Raw genomic sequence first — 17,827 nt, forward strand, 5'->3', positions numbered from 1 at the left:
ACCAAGTTGTGGATATGTCGTTATAATCTAGTTTTTTAAATCTTCTGCATTGTTTACATCACCTGTAAAAAGGAAAAGATAAAGCAACATTTTTAGAAGCAAAACTTTTGTTTAAAAACTTTTGTCTATAAACAAAAACTTACACAATACCCACCAAAAAATGTAACCTTTTGTAGTCCTGTAGCTTTCAGTTCCTCCCTTTCAAACTTTGTTGGTGCAACACTTTGTGTCATTCTACTTAAGCAGCAGAAAACTCTTGTGAAGCTACTGCGTGGTCTTGTAGAACGACTACGATGACTTAAAGGTCTCCTGCTGGCTTCTGCTCCATAGCTTGCAAAAAGTCTATTTACTTCAACTGTAAATTTGAAAACAATGTCAATGTAAACAACGACATTTTAAAAATGCTTTGTTTAAACTATTTTTAAAAATAAAGTTAAAAAAACATATGACAGAAGTTTTTGTACTGTATAGACCTTAAAAGACCAACATAGATATCCCACAGGAATTTGTGAGACTACAGCTGTGTCTGAAACTACTCCCCATCTCCTATATCAGTGTTTCAGTATAAGCGGCTCTATCAGGAAGCCTGACTACATCAGACTTCATACTTCCACTCAATTTCATTTCGCTTCTGTACTCAGTCTGAGAAAGCGTCATAGCTTTCCGTTTTCCTTCGGGTATGCCAGACTCTGTCTACGAAGCAAAGCGAAGTTTGGTATTACCAGGCTATCTATCAGGTACATCTAGCAGAGACGATTGTGCTTCAGTTTGATGATGACTGAGGTCATGTTGGGCAAAAAACAAAAAAGCTTCTTCAACTGTACAGTCGTGGCCAAAAGTTTTGAGAATTCCATAAATATTAGTTTTCAAAAGGTTTGCTGCTAAACTGCTTTTAGATCTTTGTTTCAGTTGTTTCTGTGATGTACTGAAATATAATCACAAGCACTTCATACGTTTCAAAGGCTTTTATCGACAATTACATGACATTTATGCAAAGAGTCAGTATTTGCAGTGTTGGCCCTTCTTTTTCAGGACCTCTGCAATTCGACTGGGCATGCAATCAATCAACCACTTAGTTTTCACTTTTGCCTTATGGCACGGAGCTCCATCGTGCTGGAGAATGCATTGTTCTTCACCAAACTGTTGCTGGATTGTTGGAAGAAGTTGCTGTTGGAGGGTTTTTTGGTACCATTCTTTATTCATTGCTGTGTTTTTGGGCAGAATTGTGAGTGAGCCCACTCCCTTGGATGAGAGGCAACCCCACACATGAATGGTGTCAGGATGCTTTAATGCGGGCATACACTGTGCAATTTCTGTGCGATTTCGGCAAGGTACCAACTCACACTGTACGGGTAGATCGCATGCGATGTAAAGCCAAAGCTCATGATTTTTGTGCGCTCACTGTACGGTCCGATTGTCGAGTTGCGATTTGACTGCTCACACTATACGTGAGGAATCAACCGAATCAACACGTAGGATCCCTCAGAACCCGGATGTTTGTGGTTGTTTCAGAATAAACATGCTTTCCCGAGATAAACGCACTGCTTTGGTGATATGCACAATTATGTGTGCTGAAACGTAAAAAAAAAAAAGGCGTCGTCGTATCTAGACGCGCAGGTGGCTGGGAAGACGTGGCCAATATGGTCAATCCATTTTGCAACGCGAACTGGAGGGAAGCAGGCGTTTTTTTCCCTCTTTTTAAAATTTATTTTTCTTTGCCATAACTCCACAAGTTATCCCTCCATCACTTCAGTCCACACTACACGCTGTATCAGGTGTCACCATGGTTTCGTTTATGGTTTCACGCATGCGCAGTGAGGGAAACACGGAAAATCGGTTCGTGGCCCTGCTTCAACAGTGCGATACCTCACGAGAGGCGACCAAAATTTCTGACATGTCAGAAATCCATCCGACCAACCGATTGCCGGTCGGGAGAGGCTTATCGCCTCTCGTTTCCCCTTGTACACTACACGACAAACGACGCACGAAAATGATGAAATTCGTCCCGACCAGAAAAAGAGTCGCATGAGTCAGAATTCGGCTCAAAATCAGATGAAAATCGCACAGTGTATGCCCGGCCTTACTGTTGGCATGACACAGGACTGATGGTAGCGTTGACCTTTTCTTCTCCGGACAAGCCTTTTTCTAGATGCCCCAAACAATCGGAAAGGGGCTTCATCGGAGAATATGACTTCGTCCCAGTCCTCAGCAGTCCATTCACTATACTTTCTGCAGAAGATCAATCTGTCCCTGATGTTTTTTTTGGAGAGAAGTGGCTTCTTTGCTACCCTTCTTGACACCAGGCCATCTTCCAAAAGTCTTGGACTCACTGTGCGTGCAGATGCGCTCACACATGCCTGCTGCCATTCTTGAGCAAGCTCTGCACTGGTGGCACTCCGATCCCGCAGCTGAATCCTCTTTAGGAGATGATCCTGGCGCTTGCTGGACTTTCTTGGACGCCCTGAAGCCTTCTTTACAAGAATTGAACCTCTTTCTTTGAAGTTCTTGATGATCCTATAAATTGTTGATTTAGGTGCAACCAATTTCCAATATTTATGTAATTCTCAAAACTTTTGGCCACGACTGTACAGTGTGCAAAACTGATTTTCATTGCTTTAATGCGTTTGACATCTTTTGACCTTATCTGTGAAACCACTTCTGTAATTAACCAATCTGAACATACCGAACATATTTTTTATGTAGTTTTTTTGCCTTTGAAAAACAATACAGGATCAGCTGTTAAAGACAGTGGTGGTTGCTGATGCTCATTTAAAGGTGATCTAAGCGATGTTGGGTGACGTCACTTCTTGTTGACGTTCAAAGTATTGTCAAACAAAACTCTAGCTAGACCCTCCCCTCCTCCTCATCCACGCACTAACCCCCCAAACCCCATCCTTAAATCCTTCTTGTCGGTTATTGGCTGGAACAGTTTGCTATGTTTCGTGGTGCAGATTAGCCCAGTTTGTTTTGTTTTTCTTGCCCCTTGTGGAGCATGGGCTGTCAACTGTTTTTTACAGGGTGTTCACGGGACAGGCAGCTAGCAAATACTGAGGAGAAGTTTGCTGTGACAAAATGTTTTGGCCTAAAAAACGCGTGATATCGCTTAGAGCTCCTTTAATTTACAGTACATATTGTACAGGATAGTCCAGGACTTCTGTGGTTTGTTTTATTTAATCAAATTAAATTAAATACTTCCAAAATATTTTATACATAAGTGTAGTTTTCTTAAATTCCCTTCTTTATTACATTTAGAAGGGTGTCACGTGATAACAATGTTCGTGACGTCATTCTTCTCTCTAAATTGTCAAATACTATATTTAATAATAAACTGAATCCCCAATAAAGGCATTTTTGATTTTCGGTTTAAACAGAACAATATAAATAGTGAATAAACCCGATCCATTATACCAGCAATCACTTTCACTGACCTGCTAAAATCATGATTTATAACTGTGACATGATCTAACAAAAATCACCATACACCAAGGTTAAAGAGCGGCTATATAATTTTGTAAATATTAAAGCAGAGCGCAGCATCGAAACAAAGGAATCAGCTGCGGGCAATGTACAGCTTCTCCCGGCCAAAACACAGATGAGACGATCAACACAGAGACGATCCTGTACTGGGAGAGCAAGACCGATACTGGAGATATTTTTCAACTGGATAAAAAGCTAAGAAAGAAAATCACTTCATCTACAGCGATATCATTGACTTGATTGCAAATAAATGCACAGACACTATTTAACTGAACAGAGATGACATCACTGAATTCAATGATGAACTGTCTTTAACTATTATTCTGCATTATTGAGACACTGTTTTCCAAATGAATGTTGTTCAGTTGCTTTGGCACAATGTATTTTGTTTAAAGTGCTATATAAATAAAGGTGACTTGACTTAGGCTTATGCAAAAAGCGCAAAAAATAAAGTGACAAAGGTGCTTCGTTAGCAACATTGGCTTTATGCGCGCCTGTGTGTGTGAGACTAGGCCAGGATGAGGCGGGTGTCTGACTAAAACAATAAATGGGTAATGTTATTTATCACGTCAAATTATATGTAATAATATTGGTATAAATCATATGTGAACAAACACATTAGCATACAGACGAACTACAAAATTTAAGAAAAGAAATAAGCAACTTTTCTTACCGTCCACGGCGTTATGTCCTCCTGGAGTTGGTCGGTCTGGGACATGAGAATTTGAACCACTATCCACATCATTGGCTAGTTTTCTTAAAATATTTGCAATGTCTGCCATTTGCATGTGTTATGCACAACAATTATCACCACAGTGCCAATCAGTCATTACCATCAATCAGCGCCTCAGAAGCCCACAGAAGTAAATTAAAACCAATGACAGTTTGGCGCTTCAAATTGAGGCGACAGTTGATTAGTTGCTCCTACGTGTGTACTGTCCAATGGCATTATTTAACTCGATTGACAAATGTATAAAGAAAAGCATCTGGCAAATAGAGAGAGAAAAGGTATGCCAAATGCTTTTTTTAAAAAAAGCAATTTAACTTGTGCATTTAAATTATTTATTAATGTACTTTTTATTGTTTTATTAATCCACGTTTAAAAACATGAATTAAATAAACAGTTTAAATGTGTCTATTTATTCATACATTTAAAATGTTTTGTTTTATTTTATTTATTGTTTTATGGTATTATTAAAATACATTTTAAAACATGAATAAAATAAACAACTTTAAAAATGTATTATTAATTTTATTAATTTGTCCATTTAAAAGTGATTTACTTATATACATTTTTATGTTTGAATTATTAAATTGATAAATTGTTTCTTCATTTTATTTTTAAGTGGCAGTCCTGGTCCTCCATAGTATGGAGTTAGACTCTGTGAATTTGACAGCATGTCTCTTCAGCTTTTTTGTCTCTTCAATTTATAACAACATTTTCAGGATTTCGCAGAGGGCAGGCTTCAAGTATAACTCGTTTGAAGTAATGGTGCTTCATATAACAATATCCAGAGAAACAAATGTTAATCATATATCCCCTGTGATGTTTGTACTGGCATTATTTAAAGAGTTTTTACATCCAAGTTATTGCTGGCTACAGACTGCTTTGTAAGTAATCTTCCTCATGTTTTCCAATTCCTTAGCATATCCAAAACCTCAGAACAACTTGATGATGTAACAGAAACTATGGACTCTCTCTTTTCTAGCATTTTAAATACAGTTGCTCCTTTACGCTTAAGGAAGGTTAAGGAAAACAGTTTGACACCATGGTATAATGAGCATACTCGCACCCTAAAGAGAGCAGCCCGAAAAATGGAGCGCAGCTGGAGGAAAACAAAACTAGAGGTATTTCGTATTGCTTGGCGGGAAAGTAACCTATCCTATAGAAAAGCATTAAAAACTGCTAGATCTGATTACTTTTCTTCTCTTTTAGAAGAAAACAAACATAACCCCAGGTATTTATTCAATACAGTGGCTAAATTAACAAAAAAAATAATGCCTCAACAAGTGTTGACATTTCCCAACACCACAGCAGTAATGACTTTATGAACTACTTTACTTCTAAAATCGATACTATTAGAGATAAAATTGCAACCATTCAGCCGTCAGATACAGTATCACATCAGACAGTGCACTATAGACCCCCTGAGGAACAGTTCCACTCATTCTCTACTATAGGAGAGGAAGAATTGTATAAACTTGTTAAATCATCTAAACCAACAACATGTTAGACCCTATAACCATCTAAGCTCCTAAAAGGGGTGCTTCCAGAAGTTATAGATCCTCTTCTGACTATTATTAATTCCTTTAGGAATTCATATCCTAATTCGAGAACAAGTCAATCGTTCGTTTGTTATCTGGCTCTACGGCTCGGTGTTCATCTTTACAGCAGTTCAGTCAGTGTATTGTTTGAGTAAATGAATTACTCCGGGATATGGTTTGTTTGAACTCAGAGGGAGTGTGAGCCACATTAAAAAAGTTAACAGCTTAAGTCATTTGTGGATTAATGCTTATAGGAGACACAAACCATTTCAAATGATTCCGTTCGATTTGGTGAACTGGTTTAAGAATCCGGTTACATCGAGTGATTAGTTCACGAACCAGATATCACTAAACTGTTGTGTTTTGAGCTCGCTCACAACAGACACGGAAGAGAAGACGATGCTGAATAGTCGTAGTTTTTGCTATTTTTGGACCAAAATGTATTTTCGATGCTTCAAAATATTCTAACTCTGATGTCACATGGACTACTTTGATGATGTTTTTCTTACCTTTCTGGACATGGACAGTAGACCGTACACACAGCTTCAATGGAGGGACTGAGAGCTCTCGGACTAAATCTAAAATATCTTAAACTGTGTTCTGGTTTGGTATGACATGAGGGTGAGTTATTAATGACATAAATTTGCTATCTGAGTGAACCAACCCTTTAAGAATTTTGGGGTAAACTAAGTATTTGTAACTTTTGAATGTTTGGTGAATCCGGCCCCAGGTTTTAGATCTAGCCTACAGTAAAACTCACTGTCTTCCTACTTTATAGACACTAATAATAACTACATTACACTTAGTCATTTAGCAGACTAACAAATGAAGATAATGGAATCAAATTAGATTTCAGTTTTATTTTGACCATTGAACTAGGACCGGTTTCCTGTTCAGAAATCTAGAAATAAGAAACCTTTTGTTGTATGTCCTTTTATTATTATGGTGCCTATCCTGTGGTATGAACACTCATACTGATAGCACAGTGCTGCGGCTCCAGCTCGAACCTGAATCTTTCCATTCACACCCGGAGACGGCAGAGTTCATTATTCCCTCTGATCCTGTTACCCGATCCACACCCGGTTCTGTCGCTCATTCATCTTCAGTACGTACTGCGCGCGGTGTGCGTCGCGGGGCGGGGCCAGTGCGCGGTGACGTCAGAAAGGTCGTGGGTGAGAGGTGATCGGGACACATCTTGTTGTCTTTGTAAGAGTGGAGCTCGATCACGCAGCCGTGTCTTCCCTCTTCCCCGAATCCTCTCAAAACTCCCTCCCGAACCTCCCCCTCTTACCCTCCGGACCCTCGAACCCTCTCCCCTTCCCGGAGCGCGCGTCAGGTGAGACTTTGCCGCGTTTTGTGCGTTCATGAGCGCGAGGGGCCTGCAGGCCGCGAGAGCGCGCTAGCACTAGCGCTCGTGCTAATCAGCGTCCGCTGCTCTCCTGCGATCTGACTCGATGTTTTATCATTAAGATCAACTCTGCGTTGTTTAAGTTCTCAAATAAACGCCGTGAATTCAGCCGAAACCGGCTCGTTTCGGTTAAAGAGCGGTCCGCTGGCTCTGTTACGCAGCTAGTAAACACGAGCTAAAGCAGCTTCGCCCCACGAATAGTTAAATGGCGTGTTTACAAAGAAAAACCGCCGATTTAAAACCAAACTCGTTTGAGCAGCAGGACTTAGCTTCATATTTAACTGAATGGCCTGTTGGTTAAACTGAGTATTTATGTTGTTTTTCGGGAGAACCTGCTGATGAAAATGAATGGCGTGTTTACGCTTCATTGAGTGTTTCATCGGGTTTCTTCAGTTTCTGATGTGTAACGTGTTTATCACGAAGAACTCTGTGGATGACTGGCATATGATTATAGTAGAGGAGTGACCGTGTGTGTGTCTCTCTCTCTCTCTCTCTCTCTCTCTCTGTGTGTGTGTGTGTGTGTCTCTCTCTCTCTCTCTCTCTCTCTCTCTCTCTGTGGGTGTCTCTCTCTCTGTGTGTTTGTGTGTCTCTCTCCCTCTTTCTGTCTCTCTCTCTCTGTGTGTATCTATGTCTCTCTGTCTCTGTGGACAGGTTGATCGCCCGTGAGCACAGATCCAGGGCTCTTCTCGTTGATCATCATGGACTCTGGTGTGATTGAAGGAGGACTGAACGTCACGCTCACCATCAGACTGCTCATGCATGGCAAAGAAGTGGGCAGCATCATCGGAAAGGTGGGTACCGTATATTTCGTACTGTAAGTCGCACCGGAGTATGAGTTGCATCAGTCCAAAAATACGTCATGACGAGGGAAAAAACATATATAAGTCACATTTATTTAGGCCCAAGAACCAAGAGTTCACATTACCGTCTCCAGCCACGAGAGGGCGCTCTATGTTTTCAGGTGTAGACTACAGGAGAACTGAGCAGCATAGAGCGCCCTCTGGAGGCTGGAGACGGTAATGTGAACTCTTGGTTCATTTCTCTCGGTTCATGTCAAATTAATTTTTATAAATAAGTTGCACCTGACTATAAGTCGCAGGACCAGCCAAACTAGGAAAAAAAGTGTGACTTATAGTCCAGAAAATACGATATTTAAAGATCTGTACCACAGTGTTTTTACTTCGTTACTGTGCTTTATTATTCTACATCAGAGAATTTTCATTTGTATCTTTTAACTTAGATATGGCCCACAAAATAACATTTTTCTTCACAGTCGATATCGATAGTTATCATAATAAATTTCATTCAAGTTTAAAAGGAGATTAAGTGAATGTTAATTTTAGTTTAAATGCTCTTGATTGTCTGAACATGACAAATACTTCACTTTTCCAGTCATTTTTACTTTTTACACTAATGTTGTTTTGAATCATGAGATGAGTTTGCATTAATAATGTAATTAGATCTGAATGCCCCACACGGTGCAGTGAGTGTCGTTAGTATGTGTCTGTAGTGGGTTCATCAGACACTCGTTACTGATGATTGTTGGGTAATCGAGTGATTGGTTGATGATTCTGATGAGGCAATAACAGGTAGTTCAAATAAAGTATAAAAAACAAGTCACTATATGGTTTTATTGAACAAAACTGTTAATGTATTAAACAACAGAGCAGTTTACATTCCTCATTATAACACATATCTGCAGAGGCGCCAGTGGCTTTTATTTTAAACTCCTTGTATTATTGTATTAGCACAGTGAAAATGACCCACAGCACGACAGAACTAATACTGCTGTCCTGGGTTTATTATACCTGTGCATCCTGAATGTGTGTCATACAGATGTACTTATCCCTGCGTGTGTGTGTGTCTCACAGAAAGGTGAATCGGTGAAGAAGATGCGGGAGGAGGTGAGCTCCGAGGCGTGTGTGTAGCTGTGCTGCTGATGCTTTTCTTCATGTGTTAGTGATGGTGTCTCTGTGCAGAGCGGCGCTCGGATCAACATCTCTGAAGGGAACTGCCCCGAGCGCATCATCACCCTCGCAGGCCCCACCACGGCCATCTTCAAAGCCTTCTCCATGATCATCGAGAAGCTGGAGGAGGTACAGCTCTTCAGTGCCGCGCTCCTCCAGAGGGGTTTCTGGGCGCTCAGACACGAATCAAAGCTTTCGTGCACTTAAGCAGCCAAATAAACACAGTGACGTCAATATCATCATATGAATTATATTATATTCGGCTGGGTTTGATACCCAACTCTACCAAAGACAGAAACTCACTCACTATTAACATTTAGTCAAATATAAAGAGATGGGAGAAAATCAGAAGTGTCACATGTATCAGATTTTAAAGAGACAGTCCTGCTTTAAAGTCAGTCCTGCTGCAGACTCTGCTCGCTGACTAACTTTGCAGTTTGAATAACCATTTATCTATATTCAGTTCATTGTTTATGCATACAGAATTATGTGAAGATTGTTTTTAGGTTCACTTAAATGAGATGTTGATAATGTGCTCCAGGACATCAGCAGCTCCATGTCCAACAGCACGGCCACCTCCAAGCCCCCGGTCACGCTGAGGATCGTGGTGCCGGCCAGCCAGTGCGGGTCGCTCATCGGCAAGGGCGGCTGCAAGATCAAGGAGATCAGGGAGGTGAGCGCGCAGGAAGTGAAGCGCTGGACTGTCTGTGGAGGAGACCGCTCATGTGTTTGTGTGTGTAGTCCACAGGAGCTCAGGTACAGGTGGCTGGAGACATGCTGCCCAACTCTACTGAGAGAGCCATCACCATCGCCGGGACCCCGCTGTCCATCATCGAGTGTGTCAAACAGATCTGTGTGGTCATGCTGGAGGTAAACACACACACTCTGCCCTCCATTCACACACACATCTCCACAACCCATCAATACCTCTGTTCTCCTTTCAGTCGCCTCCCAAAGGTGTGACCATCCCGTACCGACCCAAACCCTCAGGATCGCCTGTCATTTTCGCAGGAGGACAGGTGTGTGTGTGTTAATGCCACCCGCGGCTCTAATACGTGTGTGTGTGTGTGTTTGGTCTCATCTCAGACGTGTGTTTTGCAGGCATACGCGGTGCAGGGACAACATGCCATTCCTCAGCCTGATGTAAGAGACGCTTCTTGTGTTTCCTCAGGGAGAACACTTACTGATGTAGTGATTAGACTGTTAAACATCAGTATCTGTCTCCACAGCTCACTAAACTCCATCAGCTGGCGATGCAGCAGAGTCCGTTTCCTCTGGCCCCCAGCAGCCAAGGCTTCACTGGTAAAGCTCTTCTCTCAGACACTCTTGCTCTGCGTCTGCTCCTGTCATTGGCTGATTGTGTTTCTCTGTTCTGCAGCTGGGATGGACGCTACTGCACAGACAGGCTCTCATGAACTGACCATTCCTAACGACGTGAGTTTACCACACGCTTCTGACAATATTAGGACTCCATAATCACTACTGAAAATACCAACACAAAACTTAATCCATGTTTAATCATGCTGTGCACACAAATCAAATACTGTTTTAATAAGTCAAAATATTAAGTGTTAATACTGACCGTGGGGACTTTCGTCTGTTTATCCACAAACTGTAATGTGTCATCCCTATTTGTAACCCTGAAACTAGAGTGATCTTCAGGGACCCCTAGTGTGCTACACAGACATTAGTAATCAAACAACAGACCAAACTAATAGAGCGCTAATCACCTGATCCAGTGCTTCCCAAACTGAGGGATCACGTACAGTCAGCAGGTTACTTTCCAAAAGAAACCTCTGCAGGGTGATGAAGACCACACTGTATAACTGTCCTGCTTATAACTTGCCTGACAAGAAAATAAACAGACATATTGATGCCATGATTAGCTCAGCCATGACTCCGCACCCGCTGGAGCACTCTGTTATCAGATGTGCTTGATTCAGTATCAGATCACTTTATAATGGGTTAAATAACTCTGATATAAAGACCAGTTCAAATTTTCATAAGAGAATCATGAAAAAATAGTTTGCTTATTATATTCTGATTTCTGAAGATCATGTGACACTGAAGACTGGAGGAAGGATGCTGTAAATACAGCTGCACATCACAGGAATACTGTAGCATATATGTTAAAACATTCAAATAGATAATTTAAACTGAAAATATTTCACAATATTAGTGTCTACTGTATTCTTAATAAATGAATGTAACCTTGGTGAGCATAAGAGACTTTCCAAAAAACCAAAAGAGGGGCGGGGCCTTAAATGTTTTTCTTTACAAAAGAGGGGCCAGGCAGATTTTGGGAACCACTTACTAACTCAAAGACTATTTAATTTAATTCACACAGGCCTGCCTCATGGCTTGCACTTCTTGAGAAAAACAATGGCACAATAAAAGAAGTCCAATTGTATAATACAAATTATTCTTACTGTATTTTTTCTTCTATCGCAATATAATATCAAATATCACCTGGACATTGTAAAACATGAATTTTAGCTCATATGGTATGGAAGCATATGGGTAGCATTATTCAATTTGGGATGTAATATGCAAAATGACAATGCAATATGTAAAATGGCAATGCATTTCTGTATTTACATTTACATTTTCCAATACATTTGTGCAACGTTTGGTGCAAAATTAAAATGAAAATTAAATTATATAATTTTCATTTGCCATTTCATACACCAGTTTTGATATGTAAAATGAATATTAATTTTAACGCTTTATAAGTTGCAAAATTAAAATGAAAATGTATTACAGAAATGATTAGATATGTCTAACATGTTCAAGCAAAAACTGGGGCAAAATGATCATTTAAATGCTATTTTTCTTAAATGCATTAACACTCACAGTCAAGACACTTACGATTGCATTTTCATTCAATGACCTGCAATGAATGTAGCAAAATTCAAAGTGCACACTGAAAATGCATTCCGAGCCGATCACATCTCCGCCCCCTCGCGCCCTGTCAATCACTGCGTGAACAAGGCGGGGCTTACAGAAGGTCAGAGACTCAAGTGAGAGAACATGGACAAGACAGTTGGTCCGTGTACGTTTTGATCATTTCAGTTTATGGCTTCAATATTTCATTCACACTTGTGGGCGGAGCTGAAACGTTGCTTTCATCTGATTGGTCGAATCGCTCCGCTTTCAGCTCTGTCTTTTTATTCTTTCAGGCAGAATAAGAGTCCGTGTGAGTGAAGCACTGTGTTGTCTGAAACCACTGCTCACTGTTCATTAGCGTAATATTTGAATCAGATGTAGCTGGGCACATAATTTGTGCTGTCGAGACCTGCAAATTATTTCTAGGTTGTAGTATTGTATGAATATTGTCCCACTGATAAATACAGTGCAAATAGTTCCCTCTCTTTGGATAAAAGTGAAGTGGAAATAAAAATCAATAATAGACTGAACAGTTCCATGTCTGTAACATTTACCACTCTCATCTTTTAAGTCATAAAGCACTAGGTATGTGTGTGTGTGACATTAATAAATAATTGTAAAAATTAATATAGTTAAATTTCTAAATAAAAATAGTAAAATTAGCTCTATGCTGCTCAGTGCTCCTGTAGCCTACCCCAGAGCGCCCTCTCGCGGCTGTAGAATAAATGCGACTTATGTTTTTTTCCTCGTCATGACGTATTTTTGGACTGATGCAACTTATACCGAAAAATACAGTTAACATTATTATTATTTATTATTTATTATGAGAGTAATTGACACAGACTAGAACTTAAATGTTTCACCCAATTCAGCTCAGATCTTCAGACTCATCTGACTCGTGTTGCTTGTATAACTGGCCAGACTTACCTTCCCAAAAAATCCTATTTAATTTTATTTAATAAATGTAACTATTTATTTCCACTTCACTGTTATCCAAAGAGACAGAACTATTTGCGTGGGACAATATTCATACAATAATTAAACGGGGTCTCTTGCAGGTTTCAGCAGCACAAATTATGTGCCCAGCTACATCTGATTCAAATATTACGCTAATGAACAGTGAGCAGTGGTTTCAGACAACACAGTGCTTCACTCGCACGGACTCTTATTCTGCCTGAAAGAATAAAAAGACAGAGCTGAAAGCGGAGCGATTCGACCAATCAGATGAAAGCAACGTTTCAGCTCCGCCCACAAGTGTGAATGAAATATTGAAGCCATAAACTGAAATGATCAAAACGTACACGGACCAACTGTCTTGTCCATGTTCTCTCACTTGAGTCTCTGACCTTCTGTAAGCCCCGCCTTGTTCACGCAGTGATTGACAGGGCGCGAGGGGGCGGAGATGTGATCGGCTCGGAATGCATTTTCAGTGTGCACTTTGAATTTTGCTACATTCATTGCAGGACATTGAATGAAAATGCAATCGTAAGTGTCTTGACTGAGTGTTAATGCATTTAAGAAAAATAGCATTTAAATGATCATTTTGCCACGGTTTTTGCTTGAACATGTTAGACATATCTAATCATTTCTGTAATACATTTTCATTTTAATTTTGCAACTTATAAAGCTTTAAAATTAATGTTCATTTTACATATTAAAACTGGTGTATGAAATGGCAAATTAAACTTATGTAATTTAATTTTAATTTTGCACCAAACGTTGCACAAATGTATTGGAAAATGTAAATGTAAATACAGAAATGCATTGCCATTTTACATATTGCATTGTCATTTTGCATATTACATCCCAAATTGAATAATGCTACCCATATGCTTCCATAGTATGGCTCACCCCTAATAACAATGCTTTATTGTTAGTACTTTTATCCAGCAAGACACATTAATTTGATCAAAAGTGACAGGAAAGACATCTATTACGTTACAAATTATCTCTTTCAAATAGAAGCCATTCTTTTGTATGGTGACTGGGAAGGGACATGTTTATTCATGGTCATGGGAACATCATAGTAATTTGAGGCCAAAACGTTAGGACCATAATGGCTGTAAGCTCCACCTGCCGCGGTGTTCATCAGTGCTTTGTTTACAGCGGTAACCGAGGAAACACTTTAAGCTCCTCCCGCCGCGGTGTTCATCAGTGTTTTGTTTACGGCGGTAACCGAGGAAACGCTTTAAGCTCCTCCCGCCGTGGTGTTCATCAGTGTTTTGTTGACGGCGGTAACAGAGGAAAGCTTTAAGCTCCTCCCGCCGCGGTGTTCATCAGTGCTTTGTTTACAGCGGTAACCGAGGTAACGCTTTAAGCTCCTCCCGCCGCGGTGTTCATCAGTGTTTTGTTTACGGCGGTAACCGAGGAAACGCTTTAAGCTCCTCCCGCCGTGGTGTTCATCAGTGTTTTGTTGACGGCGGTAACAGAGGAAAGCTTTAAGCTCCTCCCGCCGCGGTGTTCATCAGTGTTTTGTTTACGGCGGTAACCGAGGTAACGCTTTAAGCTCCTCCCGCCGCGGTGTTCATCAGTGTTTTGTTTACGGCGGTAACCGAGGAAACGCTTTAAGCTCCTCCCGCCGTGGTGTTCATCAGTGTTTTGTTGACGGCGGTAACCGAGGAAAGCTTTAAGCTCCTCCCGCCGCGGTGTTCATCAGTGTTTTGTTTACGGCGGTAACCGAGGTAACGCTTTAAGCTCCTCCCGCCGCGGTGTTCATCAGTGTTTTGTTTACGGCGGTAACCGAGGAAACGCTTTAAGCTCCTCCCGCCGCGGTGTTCATCAGTGTTTTGTTGACGGCGGTAACCGAGGAAAGCTTTAAGCTCCTCCCGCCGCGGTGTTCATCAGTGTTTTGTTTACGGCGGTAACCGAGGTAACGCTTTAAGCTCCTCCCGCCGCGGTGTTCATCAGTGTTTTGTTGACGGCGGTAACCGAGGAAACGCTTTAAGCTCCTCCCGCCGCGGTGTTCATCAGTGGTTTGTTGACGGCGGTAACCGAGGAAAGCTTTAAGCTCCTCCCGCCACGGTGTTCATCAGTGCTTTGTTTACAGCGGTAACCGAGGAAACACTTTAAGCTCCTCCCGCCGCGGTGTTCATCAGTGCTGTGTTTACGGCGGTAACCGAGGAAACGCTTTAAGCTCCTCCCGCCACGGTTTTCATCAGTGCTTTGTTGACGGCGGTAACCGAGGAAACGCTGTAAGCTCCTCCCGCCGCAGTGTTCATCATTGTTTTGTTGACGGCGGTAACCGAGGAAACGCTGTAAGCTCCTCCCGCCGCAGTGTTCATCATTGTTTTGTTGACGGCGGTAACCGAGGAAACGCTTTAAGCTCCACTTGCTGCCAGAGAGTGGATCTGCGTCTCGTTCAGCTCGTCTGCTCTTTTTGTTTCATGAAGATATTTTCATGTATAGTTTCACAATGAAGTTAGACCAGTCTGTTTTTGCTTCAGATTTCAAATGATAGTCTAATTTAGATTAAAATCTGCTCATGTCGCATGTATGCTGCATCTTTGTTTGGATCATGATTGAAATTCAGAGGTTTCCTCTCATTTTAAATGGAAAGAGACAAAGTTTATTTACTTTACGTGAAGAGATTTATTTGTGTAACTCTATTGGACTTGTGGCTTGTTTTTAAATTTTAGCTTTGTTATTAACATTTACAGTCTATTTAAATTTGAATTAAAAATAAATTGTGAATCGAATCATGAAATCAAGATCTTGAATCGTGAGTGAATTGTTACATCACTACTGAAAATGCAGCATCACAGGAATAAGTGTAATTTTACAATCTGTTCAATTAGCAAGGTAATCTAAAATAGTAATGTATCCTGACAGTTGATTGGCTGCATCATCGGCCGTCAAGGTGCAAAGATTAATGAGATTCGTCAGATGTCAGGGGCACAGATCAAGATCGCCAATCCAGTGGAGGGTTCGAGCGACCGGCAGGTCACCATCACCGGCTCACCGGCCAGCATCAGTCTGGCTGAGTACCTGATCAACGCACGGTAACCAGCAGCACACAGAGCATGCTGATGCTCCACACCGACATGTGTTCGTTTCTGTCTCTGCTCAAGACACGTCTTCTCTTGTGATTTCAGGCTCTCATCCGAGGCGACAGGAATGGCTGCAAACTGATGCTGTCCGCCCCTTTCTCCTCCTCCATCACATTACGCTCTCTAAGTGCAAAAGAAAACCAAGTATTTTCAACCCCTCTTTTCCTTTCACCCACCCCAAGCTATGCTTCATGGATATACACAAGTATTTTATTTATTTATTTCATGAAAATGTTTTTAAAATCCCTTTGCGTACAGTTTTTAATGTCTATTTTCTTTGCATATTTTGTCAGTTAACATAACCGTATGGAAGTGACAGTGGAGAAAGTGGAAAAATCTGAAAACACGTACATGTTTTTGTTATCTCAGATTTTTCTTATAAAAACAGAAAAAAATAAAAAAGAGAGCAACTACAAACGATAGGTTGACCGCTTTCCCTGTATCAAAGATTTATTTATTTTAATTTAACTCTAGGAAGTTACAGATTTTAAAATCCTAGAAATGGGCTTTAGAGAAGAAGCTCTGTTTTCTGCATCAGATCGATGCGAGTCTGAGCTGTTTCAGGTGACTTGTGTTTTTTTGTTTTTTTATGGGGGGACGTTTGAATGTGTCATTCCTCAATATTTGTCTTTTTTTTTTTTTATCCTGAAGTTGGAGATTTTGTTAGAGGGAGGGATGGGAGATGCTGCAGTTTCTGCATTAATGACATTTCTGCTATAATGATGAGTTGAAAATATTTCTTTGAGAGAGAATATTGTTTTTTTTAACCCTGTGGTGTAGAGCCCAGACTGGAGGATTCCCAATCGACATTTATATGATGATGCGACTGAGTTACTGATCAATTACATGACTAGAAGGAACTTTCTAGAATTAACACTAGTTTCCTCTCTGCTCTGCCTGAGTAATAGTTATGTTCTCTATTTTTATTTCATTTTTATTTCTTTTTGTTTTGTTTTCTTGCGGGAGGAAGGAAAACCTAAAACTTTTTTTGTGCACGTTTTCAGAATATTGTAGATTTGGAGTGCAGCTGGAATGAAGAATTAAACATGCAAAATTAAAACATGAAATGCTAAACCTAAGACATGCTATTGTGTGTGGGTTTTTTCATTTTTGTTTATATATAAATAAAACATTTTGTCAACATTTTGCTCTTAAAATGTCCCGTGCTCTTGGGGAGTGCAGGTAAGTCCAGATTTGCCACTGATGAAAGCGGCTGAGAGCTACCAATGTCACACAGTACTTAAATCTCTTAAATATATCAGTCCAAACGGTTACGCACAGCAGCACGGCTTTGTTAAAATGTGCTGGAAATATAAAAAAAAAAAGTAATGATACACACACTGAAATAATTTTACCAAGTTTTATGACGAAAGCCAAAAACAAAATTAGCAGCACTGAACACTGTTATTTGGATAAACAGTGAAATAAAACATTTAAAAAAATCATGGCAAGATTTTAAACTAACAAAAAAATATTAATAAAATGTCATATACTGACATATATTACGTTCAAATATAGTTTTCACCATTTAAAAAAAAAAAAAAATTATAACTTGCCATTTAATTTTTTTTTTTTTTTTTTAAATAAAAGGATGAGTCGGAATGAAATTTTATCTGCTCCATAAACTGTTCTTCATAAGCTAATGTGCATTCCAAACATTTCAACAGTTGATGATAAAGGTGGGCTATTTTTCATCGACTGGTCAAAATCGACAACAGAAATCTGGTCTGATGTTGCACTGTGCTGAACACAAATAAAAAGACTGAATGAATGTGAAT

General features: G+C 40.3%; 1 protein-coding gene across 1 annotated transcript; it reads left to right on the top strand.

Annotated features, from left to right (window-relative positions):
- Positions 1-6,897: 6,897 nt before the first annotated feature.
- LOC113053684 (poly(rC)-binding protein 2-like) lies at positions 6,898-17,128 on the top strand. Its single transcript, XM_026218868.1, has 12 exons — positions 6,898-7,078; positions 7,802-7,941; positions 9,022-9,054; positions 9,130-9,246; positions 9,659-9,790; positions 9,859-9,987; positions 10,062-10,136; positions 10,219-10,260; positions 10,347-10,419; positions 10,496-10,551; positions 15,832-16,001; positions 16,095-17,128. The coding sequence occupies exons 2-12, from the start codon at positions 7,849-7,851 to the stop codon at positions 16,129-16,131; spliced, it is 957 nt and encodes a 318-aa protein (XP_026074653.1). The 5' UTR covers positions 6,898-7,078; positions 7,802-7,848; the 3' UTR covers positions 16,132-17,128.
- Positions 17,129-17,827: the final 699 nt, after the last annotated feature.

The sequence above is a fragment of the Carassius auratus genome, chromosome 34 (genome assembly GCF_003368295.1).
Source record: "Carassius auratus strain Wakin chromosome 34, ASM336829v1, whole genome shotgun sequence".
NCBI classification, from domain to species: Eukaryota; Metazoa; Chordata; class Actinopteri; order Cypriniformes; family Cyprinidae; genus Carassius; species Carassius auratus.